Below are 16,740 nucleotides of genomic sequence, written 5' to 3' on the forward strand. Positions count from 1 at the left end.
CAATGGTACTCTTACACAGCTATTGTAAGGGAACTACCTGAATGCCTCCTATGCAAGATTTTAATTTTTGAATCCTAGGATTTTAAGAACAGACTGGATTATAGCAAAGTAGTTTGTAGTCTTGTGGGTTTTTTGGGGGATTTTTTTGGGGGTTTTTTTGGGGTTTTTTTTTTTTTGGGACATGTAAGGGAAGTAGTTCTTCAGTGGTGCATTGTCATCTTACATGCTAATGGAAAATGGACTTTGATTTATTTCTTTCCTCTTCCTTCCTTGAATATTTGAAAATTTATCTTGTTAGTCCCTCTTAGGCATGATGTGGTTCTGGAAGTAGTTTCCAGGTTAGATACAAGGCAAAGCAGACTGCATTATCTTAAATCTTCTTAAATACACATCTTAATTCATGTAAGAAAAATAACTTTAGAACAGAATTTGGAAAGATTAGATTGGAATTGCCTCAAATCCAATTAAGCCACACTGCATGGACGTGCTGGGAATATCAATGCAATTACTGTAAATTTGTACAAACTGATCTGTTGCATTATCTTGTTAATCTAACATACGGTACTTTTTGTGTCCATATTGCAGACGGCAACTCCAAACTAACATGGCAGTCAGACTGTGTGATGTGGCTTCTCTGCTTAGAAGTGGTTCGTGGGCAGCAGAGCCTTGGACTGGGGTCTGTGGGATTTTTCTTAAATTCTGTAGGCTGCTTCTTTACATGTTAATAGTGCTGAGGCCATACCAAACTCTTTTATCTCTCATTTGGAGAGTTAAGTCTGTTCTACTTTTTTAAGATTCTATGTTGCATTATAGGCTGTAGGTCATGTCCCTATTTTGTGAGAGCCTAGAGCATACCGGTGTACCATGACAACTTTTATATAAAATGGTGACCTCCTGTGGAAATTGTACTGCAGTGGCTTGCCGTTCTTCTAAGGTCAATTAGATTTTAGTACTAATTCAAAATACCTGGTGGATAATTGAAGAGTAGTATTGCACTAAAATGGATTTGGTATGGTCTGAATGCTAAATAGCAGTAACATTAAAAACCTGTATACTGTATATTTTTTATTACTATTTAAAAAGTATATTTCCAAATCTTAACCTAAGAAATTGTTTGAAATCTGTAAATTTCTTATTTAATAACAACTGAAGTGCTTTGTGTTTTATGAACAGATCTATTCAACCTATCAATTGAATATACATTATTTGTTAAACATATTAGTATCACTTCAGAGCAGATGGTTCTGTAGCTGAGAAATGGTGCAATTTCAGCACACACAGGCTACTGCAGCTGTTCACTTGAGTGTTGCCTTAGGATCTCATTCTTACTACCTGAACATGAAAAAAAATGCGCAGTTAAGTGAGGATTGTTTGTTGTCCTTGGTAAATCCTACTAATTTTGATCAATAAACGCTTCAAATTTGAGACAAAAAAAAAGCATCAATCCTACAGAGCCTCAGTCAAAGCACAGTGGCTTCTAGCTCTGCCAAGTATACAAGTATTTGAAAAGTAATTTGCTTTAATCAGCATCATCTACTTTCTCATCTTTTCAGCAGACTTGTTTCATCACAGTGCCAGGAGCAGGTTACCACTAAAGTTTGCCACGAGGGAAGAAAATGTCGCAGTTGTAACTCCTCAGGAAAACTAGATCACATTTTTGTACTACATGGTCGTAATGGATGATGCATCTTCCCTTTTTTGTATTGTGCTGACGTAACCTCTTGGAAAACACTTCTTTCTGTATGCAGAACATAAGAATGTTCCCAGGAATGTCTGAATTGTAGTTTAAGATGCTCAACTTTAGCCCGTTCCTTGTTTTTAGAAGTTTAGGTTTCCACTCCTTGAGTACAGTTGTCCTGGTCAGCTGTTTGGATATGCATTGGTTGCTTAGACTGCTTTAAACAGGATAGGACATATAGCTCTAAAGGTCCTGATCTTACACTGCAATTTTACAATAGGCTTTTTTGTCTTAACTCTTAGAAATTTAAGTATGAAGTTGGGTTTCAGTGAGAGATGGGTTTTTTAAAAAGTGAAATTGCTTGATGAGTCTTGCTTCTGTCTTGTTACTGGAGAATCAATTTATAGAATTTATTGTGGGATGTTGTCCTAAATAGTAGTTTCAAGCAGGGTAGGCAGCCCAAGTCTTGTATATTAGGCTTCCATTAAAAATGACCTGTTTACCAACTGATGCCATTCAGTGACTGATAGAGATGGCAGAGAGCTTTGTGGACAAGTACTGACACCTTTCCAAATGATTGCAACTGTATCTGTCAGTCACACAGTTACTTTTTGGAGTAGTTCCTCCAGTCGTCATCACTCCCTTATTTTGATGTTTAAAAGTAGATGAAGTATCAAATTCAACCATTTTCGGTGTGCAGCAGAGGGAAGACATGAGAACTAGAAATTGTTAGTTTAATCAAATAAAAGCTCTTAGAAAACTACTTCCAACCCATGGTAACAAAAGGTTGACCTAGAAGTCATCAGGGGAAGGTTGTTTTCCATTCCAGCACATTCATATGTCTAAGTATCTTATTAAATTACTAATACTACTTTCTATAGTAGTAGAAATAGGTTCAAGGTACAGTTAACACCCTCCTCTTTTTGAAAATTACCGACTCCTCTAACTTTAAGAAATTACACTTCATATAATTTCTGCCACCAGTAGTAAGTTAATAGAATTGATTACCCTTGCAACAGGCAAATTCTGCTTGATAACTTGTGTACTAGAAAGACTGTGATGCTCCTAAATGAAAGTAGTAGGGAAGGCTGTAAACTAAGCTTTTAAGTGTTTAAGTGTTGACTTGATAGAGAAAGCTCCTAGAAGTTACCAGTGACAACTTTTAAGTTTTTGAAGTATTATCTTGATTAACAGATTAAATCCTTCTGTATTGGTGGGGGATTTTTTTGCATATAGAAGCAGTATATGGTCATGGCCATACAATTTCTGCATAGTGACAGGTTGTTTAGATTGTTGTCTGAAGTCTCCTTACAGATGGTAAAATACAGATTGTGATGGTTTGTTTTCTGTATTTTTCAGCAGGTAGTTGCTGCCATGGAAACACAACTGTCTAATGGACCAAGTTGCAACAACACACCCCATAGTTCAACCACCATGAACAACTGCTCATCACCGGTTGACTCTGGGAACACAGAAGACAGTAAGACCAACTTAATTGTTAACTACCTTCCACAGAACATGACACAAGAAGAACTGAAGAGTCTGTTTGGCAGCATTGGTGAGATAGAATCCTGCAAGCTTGTTAGGGACAAAATAACAGGTAAGTTTGGTTTGTGAGGGGTTTCTGCATCTTTTTTTGTTTTCCAAGCTGTGATTTCTTAGCTTAGGTTTTGCAGCTCTTGTATAGCATGGAACAAAAGCAAAAGAAACCAAAGCTGTTGCTAGCTTGAGGGAACTGAAGTTCATGATTTTTTAGATTCTACATCCAAAAATAAAGTATCTAATCCCATTTTATCTGGGTTTGTATGAGTGCTATAATAAATGATAGCAGGGCATTTGAGTCTGATCTTTAGAACACTTTAATGTGGAACAGCAGCTGTTAATATGTTTACTTAATTTTTTGTTCACTTCATTGGAGTCCTGACTTTATTACCCATAGTTAATGCAAAACTGCCTTTTTCAAGTGTGTAGGTAATTTGCCCTTTACCTAAGGTAAAAGTTTGACTGTCTTACTTTGTAGGTAAGTCCACTTTTGAATTGCAGCACTTGAGCAATTACTTTGGGATGCACACTTGAATCAGTATGGGCTCTTTGAGTGCTAGTATGAACTGCATGTGATCCATTCTGCTAGTACTTTATTTTAGCAGCAGCTAGTGCACAGGTTGCGTGTATTTAGACTAACTGTTTAATGGTGGAAGAACTTCCTGCACTTCAAAATAAGAATAAAAGCATGGTTGGGAAAGTTCAGTTCCAACCCTTTTAAGCTCACTCAAATTAAAAAACATTGGTTTACTAATGTTGGCATTTCATTAGTGTGGCTCAGAAATGTTGACTTAGGTACTTCTATTTCCTGACTTTTTTTGCAGAGTACTTGAATATGCGTTGCTCCTGCTGTGGGTGAGCAGGATGAGCTAAGATAGAGATCTTCTAAATTTGATCTTCTTGTCTGCTGCATAGTGAGGCTGACTTTGGCCAGAGCCAATACTTCAATGGCCAGTGCTCATACCTGTATTCTGCAGGTGCACAATCGATGACAAGATTCATATGCCACTGAGTAATCATTATTTGAAGGTGCTCTTTTCTGTCATCCTATTTATGCTGAGGACAGCATTTTTTACTGGATGACCACATCTGAACAGTTTTGTAAAACTGCACTTCTGTGTCACCAGTTATAAGGTGGAGTCTCAAGCTTCTACTACTTGCACTACCATCAGTTCAGCTCTACACAGCATCAGTTGTTTTATTCTTTGCTTAGAACTGTAAACATTATAAAGTAGGAACTAAAGAGAGAAATTGCATCACTTGGCCATGCTTTATATCTTAATTATTTCAGTGAATGCTGACAACTCACCTTCCCTGAGTTAAGGATCCTAAGGATTCAAGCTTAGAGGCTGCTTAAAGCCCAGTACTCATCCTTTGGCATCCTTCTTGCATAGTCTCTGACTCTGCTTTTGAATGAAGGCTCCCCTCTGGATCAGAATGAACAGTGTATCTTCTGTTGGCAGGGGCTTGTGTTTAAGATACTAGGTAGTGGAATGGTTAAATGTGTACAATGCCCTGCTTCAGTGGGGTAGTGTTGGCTGCTGAAATGACTACTTTTAGTCCCTCTAGCCTGGCCTAAAAGCTACCTCTGCTGTGAAGAGAATCAGATGTGTTTGGGGGGTGCCAGAGAAACTCAACCGGGCTGGTGCCCTCAGCTTAAGACTGGATGCAGAAAACAAGCTTGTCTTCTCTATAGGTAAAGACCTCAGTGCCTGAAAAAATGTCCTTTACTTGCCTGCTTCGTGACTTTTTGTTGCAGGAGTGGAAACATATAACTGGAACTTGGTCAGTTAGTGGGATGGCTATTCAAAGACTTGTTCTGCAAATCTGAGTTCACATGTTTAGCATTCCTTATTAAAGCTGTTTAAGGATTACATACTTACCCCAATTAAGAGACTGCTGCAGGCACACAGAAGTGGGCCTTAAGGTCTTAATGGTAGACGTGCAAATCACCTACATCCTTAAATGATAGTTATGTTTTACATTCTAGAAACTCACACCACAGCTACTTGGTGTCAAAGGGCTCCTTTCCTGGGAGTGGAATAGAGCAAGATGAAACTGCAGAAATTTTGTTGAAAGATGTGATGTCTTATGTATAGCATGAAGTGATGTCTGAGATGGTTCTTTAATTTAGTTTACATTCTTAGTAGGTGAGAACTCCAGGCTTTCAACTATTGGAGATAGTTGGCATTTCTCCATTAATAGAGAGCAGCTCCTCAGCTTTGAGGCATACTTTCTGCTGCCAGCAAAAACACTGCAGCAGTTTTGTTCTCAAAGCTTCTGTTTTAAGTAGCCTGGAGCAGTATTACCTTGTGTTTGTGAATGCAGGGGAGAGAATGCACAAGTTCCAGTCCTGTTGCTGTTCATCAGTTTTCCTACAGAGTTCTTGAAAGTCTGCATTTTTCTACAGTTCAGATCTGGGATAGTACCAGGTTTCTGTGTAGAAAGATTTGGCATAAATTTCAGGATTTTATTGTTTTAATTCCTTGTTAATGATTGTTAACAGTGTGATATTTTTTCTTGAATGAACTGATAGAAGTGCTTAGAAACTTGGGAATATCTTTAATTGATAAGAAGTTTAGTGGAAATTAGAAATTGAAATAGACTTATTTAGGCTACACTGCAAATGAAAATGTAAAAGGGGCAAAGATTTGGCCTGCCTTTAATTCAGATTGGCCCACATCTGTATGGGATGCATCCTTTGACTTCTTGAGGTTAAACTTCATTATGATATGTCAGAACTGAGGACTGTTTGCCAACTGTCTCCAGTATAGGAAAAGAAAATCTGGTAGCATCTGCATGGGTGAATGAAATGAGACAGAATCGCAAAGTTAGGGGCTGGAAAGGGACCTATGAAAGATCATAAAGTTCAGCCCCCCAGCTGACATGCAGGTGAACCTCTTCTCAGTAAAATATTGCTTGAGGAAGGAAACCAGAAGTTATCTGTCCATGTTAGCAGCAAGTGTCAGAGTCCCAAAGATAACCTGCTTTGATGGTTTTCTGCTAATAAATTTGAAGATGTGAAGAAGCCTGTTCGTACTGGGTCATGGCTGCCACGCAGTCAAGTTCAGGGATCAAGGATGGCTGCTGCCATGTGGACCCAGATAACTTGTCCAGAGTATCCTGTGGATTTGAGAAAAATTAACTCCCATGCTAATATTATGCAATCTGCAGTGACACCTGTGACACTGGAGTGCATTTAGGACTATACTGTAGCAGTGCCTCAGTTCCTTGGAACTAAGATGAGTTGAGTTTGAGGGCCTTTCTGCCTCTAGAAAACCTGTCAGAGGGAAGGGAGGCATCCTGGAGTTCACTTTTTAATTCCATGTGAGCAGTCTAAAGCCCTGTTTCTAAAGGACTGTAGTTTCAGTAATGGTTTTTGTATGGAGTGGAATTTAAAAAAAAAAAAAATCCACATCTGAATAGTTTCATCTAGTGGTTATAGTTCCTTGCAGTGTACTGTCAAGATTCAGTTTGTGCCCCTTACTGATTTTTATTTAAGTGCTAAGTTGTGAAGGAGCTAGGGAGGAAAGGTGATTGCAGAATGTTCCTGCTGGTTATCTCCAAGCATGCAGTTCATAGGCACATCTTTGCTTTGTGGCAACATTAGTAGCTGAAGTGACATTTTACTTGCTCATTTAATGGAATAATACAAAAAGTGTTCTCAGCAAGAATTTGAATACCTGAATGCTGTTCTGTTCTTCTGCTGAAGGTAGAGACATTAAACCTTGATACTAATGAAGATTTTAAAGGGTGATGAATTGGACTATTTTTATGGGAGAATCCCACCAATAGGAGCCAACACCTGAGAAGTAGGGCATGAATGTCACTTAACTTTAAACCAGAAAATCTGTTCAGAGTCACTGTGCTGAGATATTTTGGAGTCTGCTTTAACTCTTACCTGCTCTTGGCTAATGGAGAGTATGTACAATTTCCAAAAGTACCACATGAATTAGTAAGTTGTACCATAGGTGGGAGACTGGTGTCAACAAAGCATCAGAACTGAATTCTTACCAGCCGCTAAGATAGCTGTTTAATTCAGCTATCTTCAAGGGCATACTTAAGCACGCTGTAGAAGCAGCATGTAACATGTTACTTGATCTAGTGTTAGGCATGTGTAAGTAAAAGAATGAAGCTAAAAATACTGAAACTATATGGAAAGAGGTTAAAATGTGATAAATCTAGCTACTAAACAGACACTGTCCTACCACTTAAAAGCACAAGCTTTCTTCTTGTACTAGACAGATGGATTTAGCAGCTGTTGACAAAATACAGGAGGCAGCAGTAGCTACCACTTTAAAAAAGAACAGTAACCTTAGTATGGCAAACTGCATTTTCCAGATATACTTGTCAGAAACTTGGTATAAGTAAAAATGGAAATGAGTGTTGTGTCCTTACACAACTGGTTTTTAATGCTCACTGTCTTCAGTGCAAATTCACCTGGATATCTGGAAGATAAATGTTTAGTTTTCACTTTGTGGAATAATTTCAGGTCTTTGCTTCTTTGTGAGTACTCCTTGGTAACTGACAGAATTGTTAGTGAAACTGAAACACCATGCAATTCAGACTCATTTCAGAGAGCAGCTGAAATCAGATGTTAAATTTGTGATGTCTTAGTTTTTTTGGCTCCAAAGCTCCTGTACTGTTCTCCTATTTCAATAATCACATGTCCATAAAATTCATAACCTCTTTTGTCTAACAGAGAACCTGTTTGTTGAGACAGTTTTTCTTTATTTTTTGCTAGAGTGTGTTTTAGCTAGTAATCATACTAGTATTGTAGTGTTGTATGTAGCTTTCATTTGCAGTTTGGTATGCCTAGGAAACAAGGATGCATCTAGAGATTGAACCTGGAGCAGTGTTTCATATTTGTGAAGCACTTGTAATAGTCTGTGTTTCAAACAAGGTGCCAGTTCGTCCTGCCCTGGAGGCTTCTTTTTGCATCTCTTTCTGTCTTCTAAACCTGATGACAAAGAGAAAGTATTTCAGGATATTTTTGCTGGTCATGGTTACATGGGCCCATTCCTTAAACTTGATCCAAGTGCCTTACTGTGGAAAAAACCCCAACAAATGAGATTGGAGGAAAATTTTTGTTCATGGTGATGAGTGGGCTCTTCTTTCGAGCTTGTTTAAGACTTTGAAGCGTAGATTTTTCTATGTGCCCTAGGGACTCTGTGTTGTAGCACAGATATAATAAAATAAACTTCCTGTGGCTGTTGGAACAAAGTGCAACAGCAGAAAGTTGGCCTACTTAGCCTAATGGTTGGAGTACTGTTCTACTGTCTGGACTGCAGGAATAATCCTGAAGGAGTTAACCTTTTCAAATAAGTCTTGTATGCAGATCCAGATCACTATTAATGGAGGCTTGTCTTAAGCCTGCTAATACTGTATTCTACAGTTATCCTTCCATGATTCTGCATATTGCTATTTAGTGTTACTGAGTAAAGGTTTTAGCACCATTTGTGCTTTTTCATAGTAAACTGCATAGTATATTACACTTTGTCCCCTGGAAGCGAGTCATGCGAGCAGTGGAGGTGGAGTTTGTTTCATCTTACATTAAGACAGTACTTGAATGTCTTGTACTGCCACTTGGTGCTCACTGTTTTGACCTTTTATAAGCTTTGTTTTTACAAATGAAAAGGTAGGAAAAAGCTGCTTGACAGGGATTTAGTTAAGTTGCCAAGTTAGTTCTTAAAACTGATACTGTGGAAATAAGCTATTTTTAAAATGGCTGAATGGTTTAATTGTATATTAATCTGAATTAATGAGTTGATCTCAACATACAGCATAAGCAAGGAACTCATAAGTGTGAACACAAATTAGGGACCTCTCTGAGTACAGTGAATCAAAACATCATCCTCATTAAATTACTACTCAGCAAGCACCGTGCTTTTTAGTGTAATATGTGTCCTCTTACACTTTTTTCTATGAGCAAGTAAAAATTTACTTGTGTGATTTCAGTAATTTACAAGAATCCTGTGAAAGCATTGGGTCTTGCAAGTTGCCCCTGATCTTCTAGTCGTGTGCTTTTTGCGGAGGTGATGCTCTTATTGATTATTCCCCCCTATTTTTTTGAATTTTGCCGTGTTCCCATAAGAGACGCTTTGCAGAGACTGTTTCAGTTGCAGGTAATGAAACTGTCAGCTTTTGTCCTTGTATACTTTTCCTCTGTGTATTTGCCAACTACAGTGAGAAATGTCTTATTTTCTACTACATGGTATCACAGATTAGTAGTTCTTGGCCTTTATGCACAGCTATTAAAACGGAAAGAATATTCCCCTGTGCCATACTTGCAATGACATTTTTTGAGTTAACACTTCGCATTTAGTCTAGGGAAAGATTTTGTTTTGATAATTTAACATTTTGGTTTTTCAATTATCAAAGAACACAAGAAAATCCCACAACACATGACTGAAAGCAACACTACAAGTTAACTTTTGCAAAATAAGCCTTAGGGAGGCTCTGTGAATAACTGTTTAATTAGAGACAAATCTGTCTTAATCTAAACTTCAAGTGCTCTGATCAGTTTGATCTTTTTCCTTCAGTCTTCAGCTTTTTTTTTTTTTCTAGATTCAGAGCAATAGCTGAGAAACTTCTTTTGGGGAAAGGAGGTGACAAAGTATCAATTACTGAACTGTTGTAACAATCATAATTTACACCTGTCCTCTTGCAAGATACCTGGATTGCTAGTTATTAGTATTGAGTAAATAGAATCCATCTACTCGAACTAGGAGCAAGTTTTACTGAACTACAAGCAATTAATTTAGGGATTGCTCAGTGGCTCCCGTACTTTCCCTCATTTTGCTGAAGCTGTTTTAAAAAAGCACTTCAAGCCTTAATGGAAAAGTCCAGAGGACTGTGTTACTTGAACAATAATTCATGTTTAAAGTAAATGGGAAAAAAGCAACACTGGTATTCTGTTTGTATTCCTTTAGCCTGTCTTGTTAAAGAGACCATAACTATGTAGATAGCTTTAAGTACAGCTCTGTAGTTGCATTGTATGTCTTCGTGTGCTTCTAGCCTTATTTATTGCCAGAGTAATACTTTGTCAATCTCTATGGCATAGATCAGATGCAGGTGCATTGGTGACTTAGGAAGACTCAGTAACTTCTTTGAAAAAGAGCTGATACAAGAAAAGTGATCTCCCACTAGTGCAGTGGGCTTGTCTCTGAGTGGGACCGCCTAGCATACTGTGGAACATTCAAGTGTCTTGAATTGCAAATCCAGACAGACAGAAGGTTTGAGTGCTTCTTAATCCTGTATCTGAAACTTTTTATGAAACTTTTCATACTCATGAATTTGGACTACAGGCCAGAAGTGATTGATGTTTCCTGTGGCCACACTTGTTTTGCCTTCAGGATATTGTAGGCTGTGAATACTTGAATTTTTTAGGTAGATTTCAATATAACACTGCCTTCTATGCAGCGTCACTTCTGCTTTTGTGTACTGATCACCACTTTTGAGATTTTAGGAGACTTGTGAAAAATTATGAGTTTGAGAAATTAATTCAAATGAGAGCCTTTCTATACAGGCTTGTAAGATCATGCATGTTTCTTCCATTGTTTCAGCAGTGTGCAGCTTCAAGAGTGATGAAAGCCTAATGTCAAGTTGCATATGAGATGTCCCAGCACCCCATTAAGCTGACACTTAAAACTTTACGACGTGGAGGAATCCACCACTTCTCCTGGGAGACCATTCTGTGTCCGACTGTCCTCATAGTGAAAATTTTTCTCTTGTATTGAATTGCAGTCTCCCCAGCAGCAGTTTGTGCCCATTGCCCCTTGTCTTGTTGGGGTGACTCCTTGTAAACTGGGCATCTCCATCTTCTTTGTAGCCCTCCTTTAAGTATTGGAACATTGTAACAAGGTCTCCCCTAAGTCTTCTCTTTTCAAGGCTGAACAAATCCAGTTAGTTTTCTCAGCCTCTCCTCGGATGGCAGGTGTTGATCATATGTTCTGATCATCCTCTGGGTCTTCTCTGGACCTTCTCCAACCTGTGCACATACTTTTTGTACAGTGGAGACCAAAACTGAACACAATATTCCAGGTGTGGTCTGACATGCACAGAGTAGAGTGGGTTGATGACTTCCATGTCTCTGCTGGTGATGCCCTTGTTAGGCAGCATGATGCCAGGTTGCATTTTCTTTGCTGCTGCATCACACTGTTCACTCATGTTAAGCCTGTTGTCCACCAAAGCCCCCAGGTCCCTTTCCACAAGGCTGCTCCAAGGGCATCCTAGTCTGAACTGCATTCCTGGGTTATGTGTTCCCAGGTGCAAGAACTTGCACTTACTACAGGGAACTTCAAAAAGTTCCTGTTAGCCCAGCTCTTCAGTCTGTCTTATGTCATCCTGGAGGGTGGCTCTCCATTCTGGGGTGTCAACCTTTGCACCCATCTTGGTGCCACCAGTGAACTTCATCAGGGTGCTCTTGATCCACTTATGAAGATGTTAAACAACATAAGGCAAAATGAACCAGTTTGTTTCATAACTCATTCAGCCTTCCCTTACCAGAAACTGAGTACATAGTGAAAAGTATGTTTTGAGAGCTCAGTGGTATTGTTTAGGGCTTGGGGGTTTTTTTGTCTTTTAGTTCGGGGTTGGTTGGTTGGCTGTTTTTTTGGAGGGGGGGGAGTAATTATCTGAACTCCCCCTAGTCTGCACACCTTACAGGGAGGAATGTTGAGGAGTTCCAGACAAGGTGTAGGATTAACTAACTGAACGTTCTGTTCGGGTAGTTTTCCCAGGCCTTGCATTGGGTATTGGGTAACTTCGACGAGTAAGAGCAGCCAAGGGCTCCCTCGTGTGGCGGGTGTGCTGCCAAGCTTCCAGAGTCATCTTGCCACATTGCTGGGAGTCTGATTTCTTCTCCGCGAAGAAACGCAGCAGTAGAAACTCTTGCAGTACTGAAGTTGCTGTTTTTTCACCACCTCTTTGTCATCGTGTAATAATGCTATTGTATACTAATGGAGCAGGTCTGAAAAAAAGACCAGCTGCATGCTCAAGTAAAGATGAAGTTGTATAGTATTGCTCTGGATTTTGTCTGGGAAGACAAGCTTCTTACCATAATGATGCATGTAGAAAAATTGTCTGCAGCAGCAGCTCTTCAGGGGGGAGAATCATGAGGACTCAGGTTCACTATAGAACTGGACAGCTGGAGACTTCATGTTTCCAAAACAAAAGAAACATTTAGGGATGACACAGTAACTTACCAAGATGCTTCAATCAGTCATGATGAAATAAAGCTGCTATACTGATCACCTGCTTTCTAATCATATTATGCAGAAAGCTGTGCATTTTTTTCCAGGAGTGAGAAAATGTTGCAGGACTGCTGATAATGTAGCATTTTATCACTGTGCATTTGTAATCTCACAGTGGCTTTTCCTGTGTTACAGCTCACATTTTGTAGCTTTTGTAAATGGATTAAAGCTCACATTCACGTGTCTTCCTTTCATCCTTTCTTTTAAGGTGTAACAGAACATAAATGACACATGAGCATTTTCAGGCAAACTGTTTAACAGGGCTGCATAGTTGGGATGACTGACCTATCTTTTACTATGCATCCAGCTCAGTAGCATTGAGTAAAGAGCTGTTGAAGCATGCCTCTGGTGCTTGTGTCTGAAATAGCGTTTCTTTTTGGTTCTGAGTTGCCTAGAGGCCTTAGGGAATATTCGTCCTTAAACTGAGTGGTAGCTTGTAGGCTGAAAATGTAACAGCAGCGTTTTACAGCCATTGTGCAATCCAAGGTCTGTTATGAAACAGACTGTCACCCTTTGTCGCTGTAGAAGGGAGCAGCTACACAGAGGCATTCCTGCCTATCTGTCTAGTTAAAGAAATTCTCTTGTACTGTAGTCTCACTTTTTTGTTTACTGCCACCTGCTTTCCGAGTATAGTAGTCCAAGTACACTTGGCCTTGGCCTTCAAGGAAGCTGTCTGACCTGAAGGTTCATGTTTTTCTTTCGTCTTTTTGAAGTGCAGCATGGTGGAATTCAGCTGTTACATGGCAGGCTAAAATTTTTCAAGGCAAGCCACTCTCTGCCTGTTGCAAGTGAAAAAGGGAGGAAGTGAAGGTTGCAGGTATACTTTTTCTTGCAGGAAAAGTTGTCACGGGAGTCACTTCCCAGGGAGGTTGGAGATAAGAGTCTGTAAAACAGTTGCTGTCCTGGCCTTGAGCTAGATAGCCCTGTACAACTCTCCAGTGTAACAGAATCTAAATGCATATTTGTTGGAAATAAAGCGGGCTTGGTGGGAGTACATAATTTACTTTGAAATTTTCAGTTTTTCTTGCATTCCAGTGTAGTTGAGTTACTCTTCAGAAATAAGTTTTGGATTTCCGAGAGAAACTGAAACCTTAGAAGATGCAGTGAAAAAATGCTGTGCATTAATTACGAAGAGATGGTAGTTATGTATAGATTGCCCACAGAGAGTAAACGTTATGTTATCCTGCCCTTGTATAACTGTTCACTGCAGTAAGCTTAATACTAAATCCTTTCTTGACTTATTTATTAAATTATAAACTTCCCATCAGTTTTTTTTCATTTACTATTGAACACTGTACAGATACCATACAAGAACTCAATAAAAGCCTCGATTCCATTATATCCTTGCTGGCAATAAATGAATGCCATTTCTGCTTCATGTAATACTGTATCTCCAAGATAATCTTGCCAACAAGCATTTTGTGAAAAACACATTGGATTCTTCTCTTAGGATTGATGGCTGTTTCTTTGACCTTGTTTCGGTTTCTAAAAGAGAATAGTCAAGTCATATGGGAGATAATCTCTCAGAAGTTCTACCACCAAAGCGCAGCTAGTTAAGGATGGTGTACTTTAGGTTTTGAAGTTGTCAAGACATGACTGCTGCTAAACTTTAAAGTATTTAGTAACAAGTGTTTGGACAGTACACTGGTAGACAAAGTCTGTGGTTCAGTGATTAAACGACTTAAAAGTGCTTTATGTCCATTTGTTATCTGAATTACCAATACTAAGAAACCTGAAAATACTTTGCATATTTAGTTCATGAGCAGTTACTTTTACCAGTTGTTTGGAGTACAGGAACAGTTTGAGTCTTTAGACTCCTTGTTACTGAGAAGCTCTGTGTAGTGTGTGAGTAACATCTGTACAAATTGTCACTTTCAAATGTGGTTCAAAGTCTGAAGTATATTTAAAACACTCATTTTCAATCATTAGCCAAGAATTTTGGCACTTCCAGTGTTTAAAAAGTTCAAAGTGCGTGAGTTTTTTGTTGTTTTTTTTTTTTTTACATTGTCTTAACCTTGATGCTCATTCAGTTCTTCTATTCACTAGCAGATCACAACAAACTCTTGAGCCTAGTTTGCATATCAGTTTTTAAGTCCTTCATTAGATTCACTGTAGCTATTTCTGCTTTGAACTTAAGGCAGTTCATGGAAACAGAGGAAGATAGTTAAAAAACCTTATTTGACAAATTGTGTGTTTTAAGCCTTTGGAACTTTATCTGAGGCAGATTCTGTTTTCGTAAGCAATTTTCTTCCCAGTGTGTCTCTGCAGGTTTTAAACACTTAGTTACACTAACATTAGTGCATGTTAGTGCATTGTATAGCACTGTGGTACTAATTATTATTTTTCTTTTTTTTTTTAATCAGGACAGAGCCTGGGTTACGGTTTTGTGAACTACGTTGAACCCAAGGATGCTGAAAAAGCTATCAACACTCTGAATGGACTAAGACTTCAAACTAAAACCATAAAAGTATGTAGTGTTAATTATGATTTAAAGAAACTGAAATTATTTGACTTGATTAGTTGTATGTTCTGTTTTCCTTTTTCAAGTGTAACTTAGGCATTCTGCTGTCAGTAGACTAGAATAGGGCATCACTGTGTAGTAGGTGGTTAGATCTGTAGATCCTTTGTAGACTAGATCTGTAGTTTAGATCTAGAGAGAGGTTATGTATAGAAGAGAAATTATTTTTTACACAGTTAATATTTTAGACGTGAGCTTGAATTGTTTTAACTGAGAAACTGTTTTACTTGCAGAATGCAATATTGCATACAGTCTGAACATGGCACCCTGTGCTTCATCTGTACTTTGTCGGAGTATAATTTGCTTTTTAATACTTCCTTTTTTAGGTTGCAATTGTCTTGTTTCTCTTACAGATCCTTTACATGGAATACCAAAATAGCTACTTTGGTTGTATATGAATTACTTGACTCATGGATCTTGTCTCTAGGTCTCTGATTTGAGATATCAGGTTTTTGTATTTTAATTTCTACACCTCCATGTCTACTGAATTCAGTTTCTTTAATTTTCAGAAGCAGAAGTCTTCGAGTTAGTTTTTCTTACCTGCTGTCTTACTCCACTATCAGAAGAATGGGGATACCTGTGCTTAATCTTTTGGGCTCTGAAATCTAGAGAGAGAGAAGATGAAATAAAATTTATCAAGGAATGCTGGCTTCTGAATGTTTCACAGTTGTTGGTGCCTGAAGGCAGTCCATGTTCAAGTCAGCCAGTTCTTCCTCATGGAACAGAAGGGTTTGCTAGCTGATCAATTGGATAGTGACTGCCCTCTAACTGGGATCATGTTTGAGCTGTAAGATTAAGCTTGAACTAAAAAAGCAATGCAGAGCCACTTAAAGATGACTGAGACAAAAGATCATAGGACCACAGGATTGTTTTGGTCTGAGAAGGCCTTTAGGATGAAACATTCTTTGCTGCAGAAAGGTCCCTATGTGCTTCTTGCAGACTTCTGCCCACAGACAGTCTCATTTTCTGCTTTGGGGGGACATTGAGGGAAGTAATTTCATGCTCCAGTTTTTTTCAAATTCTCTTTTGGGTTGTGGTGAGAAAGGAAATAGTTGTATTGCAGGTACACTGTATGTTTGCCTTTAATGTCTTAGATAGCAAACGCATCTCTCTAGGGTGGTAAGTTGGAAGTTCTCTATAGCCAGGCAAAAAAGGATGTTATAAAAAGATCTTCTAGAGTATCAAGCCAGATATCCCAAATCAAAATAATCCCTTAAGGGGGTTTCCAGTGGCTTACTTTATGCTGCCAGGATATGAATTCTTAATCCTCTTTTGCCATGCTAAGTGATTAATACAAGCAGTGACTCTCTTCTGCAACTACAAATTGACTGTAAAAAGGTCTAGGGAAAAACAGAGAAAATGGAGTGGACAGATGTGGATGAGGACACCCATGCCTTTCCTTTCCCATCTTTCCATGACATGAAAGTAGAATTCTAGGTTATAAACAGTACTGGACAGTGGCCCTTGCCTGGAGACTAAAGTTCATGTGTAACCTTTGTGCCTTCAAGGTCCTTAACTAAAGAAAATCTGAAACGAGTTGTTGGAAGCTGAAATGGCTGCCTCTTCACCAAAATAAAGATAATCTGTTTAGTTAGAAAAAAGGTATCTCAGTATCACTTTGTCATGTTACTGGTAAAATTCTGACTCTAGTTACCTATATACCTCCCCATTGAACTTGAGCAGCATCTTTCAGTGTTGGTGTGCATGACTCCAGGCAAAAAGCTGCTTTTCTCCTTTCTCCATTTACT

At 38.7% G+C, this 16,740-nt stretch overlaps 1 protein-coding gene across 8 annotated transcripts in view; it reads left to right on the forward strand.

Moving 5' to 3' along the window:
* The window catches only part of ELAVL2 (ELAV like RNA binding protein 2), a 79,377-nt gene that overhangs the window by 41,422 nt on the left and 21,215 nt on the right, over positions 1-16,740 (forward strand). For 6 of the 8 annotated variants that reach the window (XM_071730583.1, XM_071730585.1, XM_071730586.1 and 3 more), the window contains exons 2-3: positions 3,041-3,278; positions 14,838-14,941. In XM_071730583.1, the coding sequence (XP_071586684.1) occupies positions 3,041-3,278; positions 14,838-14,941 (342 nt within the window). Of the gene's footprint in view, positions 1-585; positions 677-3,040; positions 3,279-14,837; positions 14,942-16,740 lie in introns of all 8 variants that reach the window. The other 2 variants (XM_071730588.1, XM_071730589.1) reach the window with 1 other exon arrangement.

The sequence above is a fragment of the Heliangelus exortis genome, chromosome Z, assembly GCF_036169615.1.
Source record: "Heliangelus exortis chromosome Z, bHelExo1.hap1, whole genome shotgun sequence".
NCBI classification, from domain to species: Eukaryota; Metazoa; Chordata; class Aves; order Apodiformes; family Trochilidae; genus Heliangelus; species Heliangelus exortis.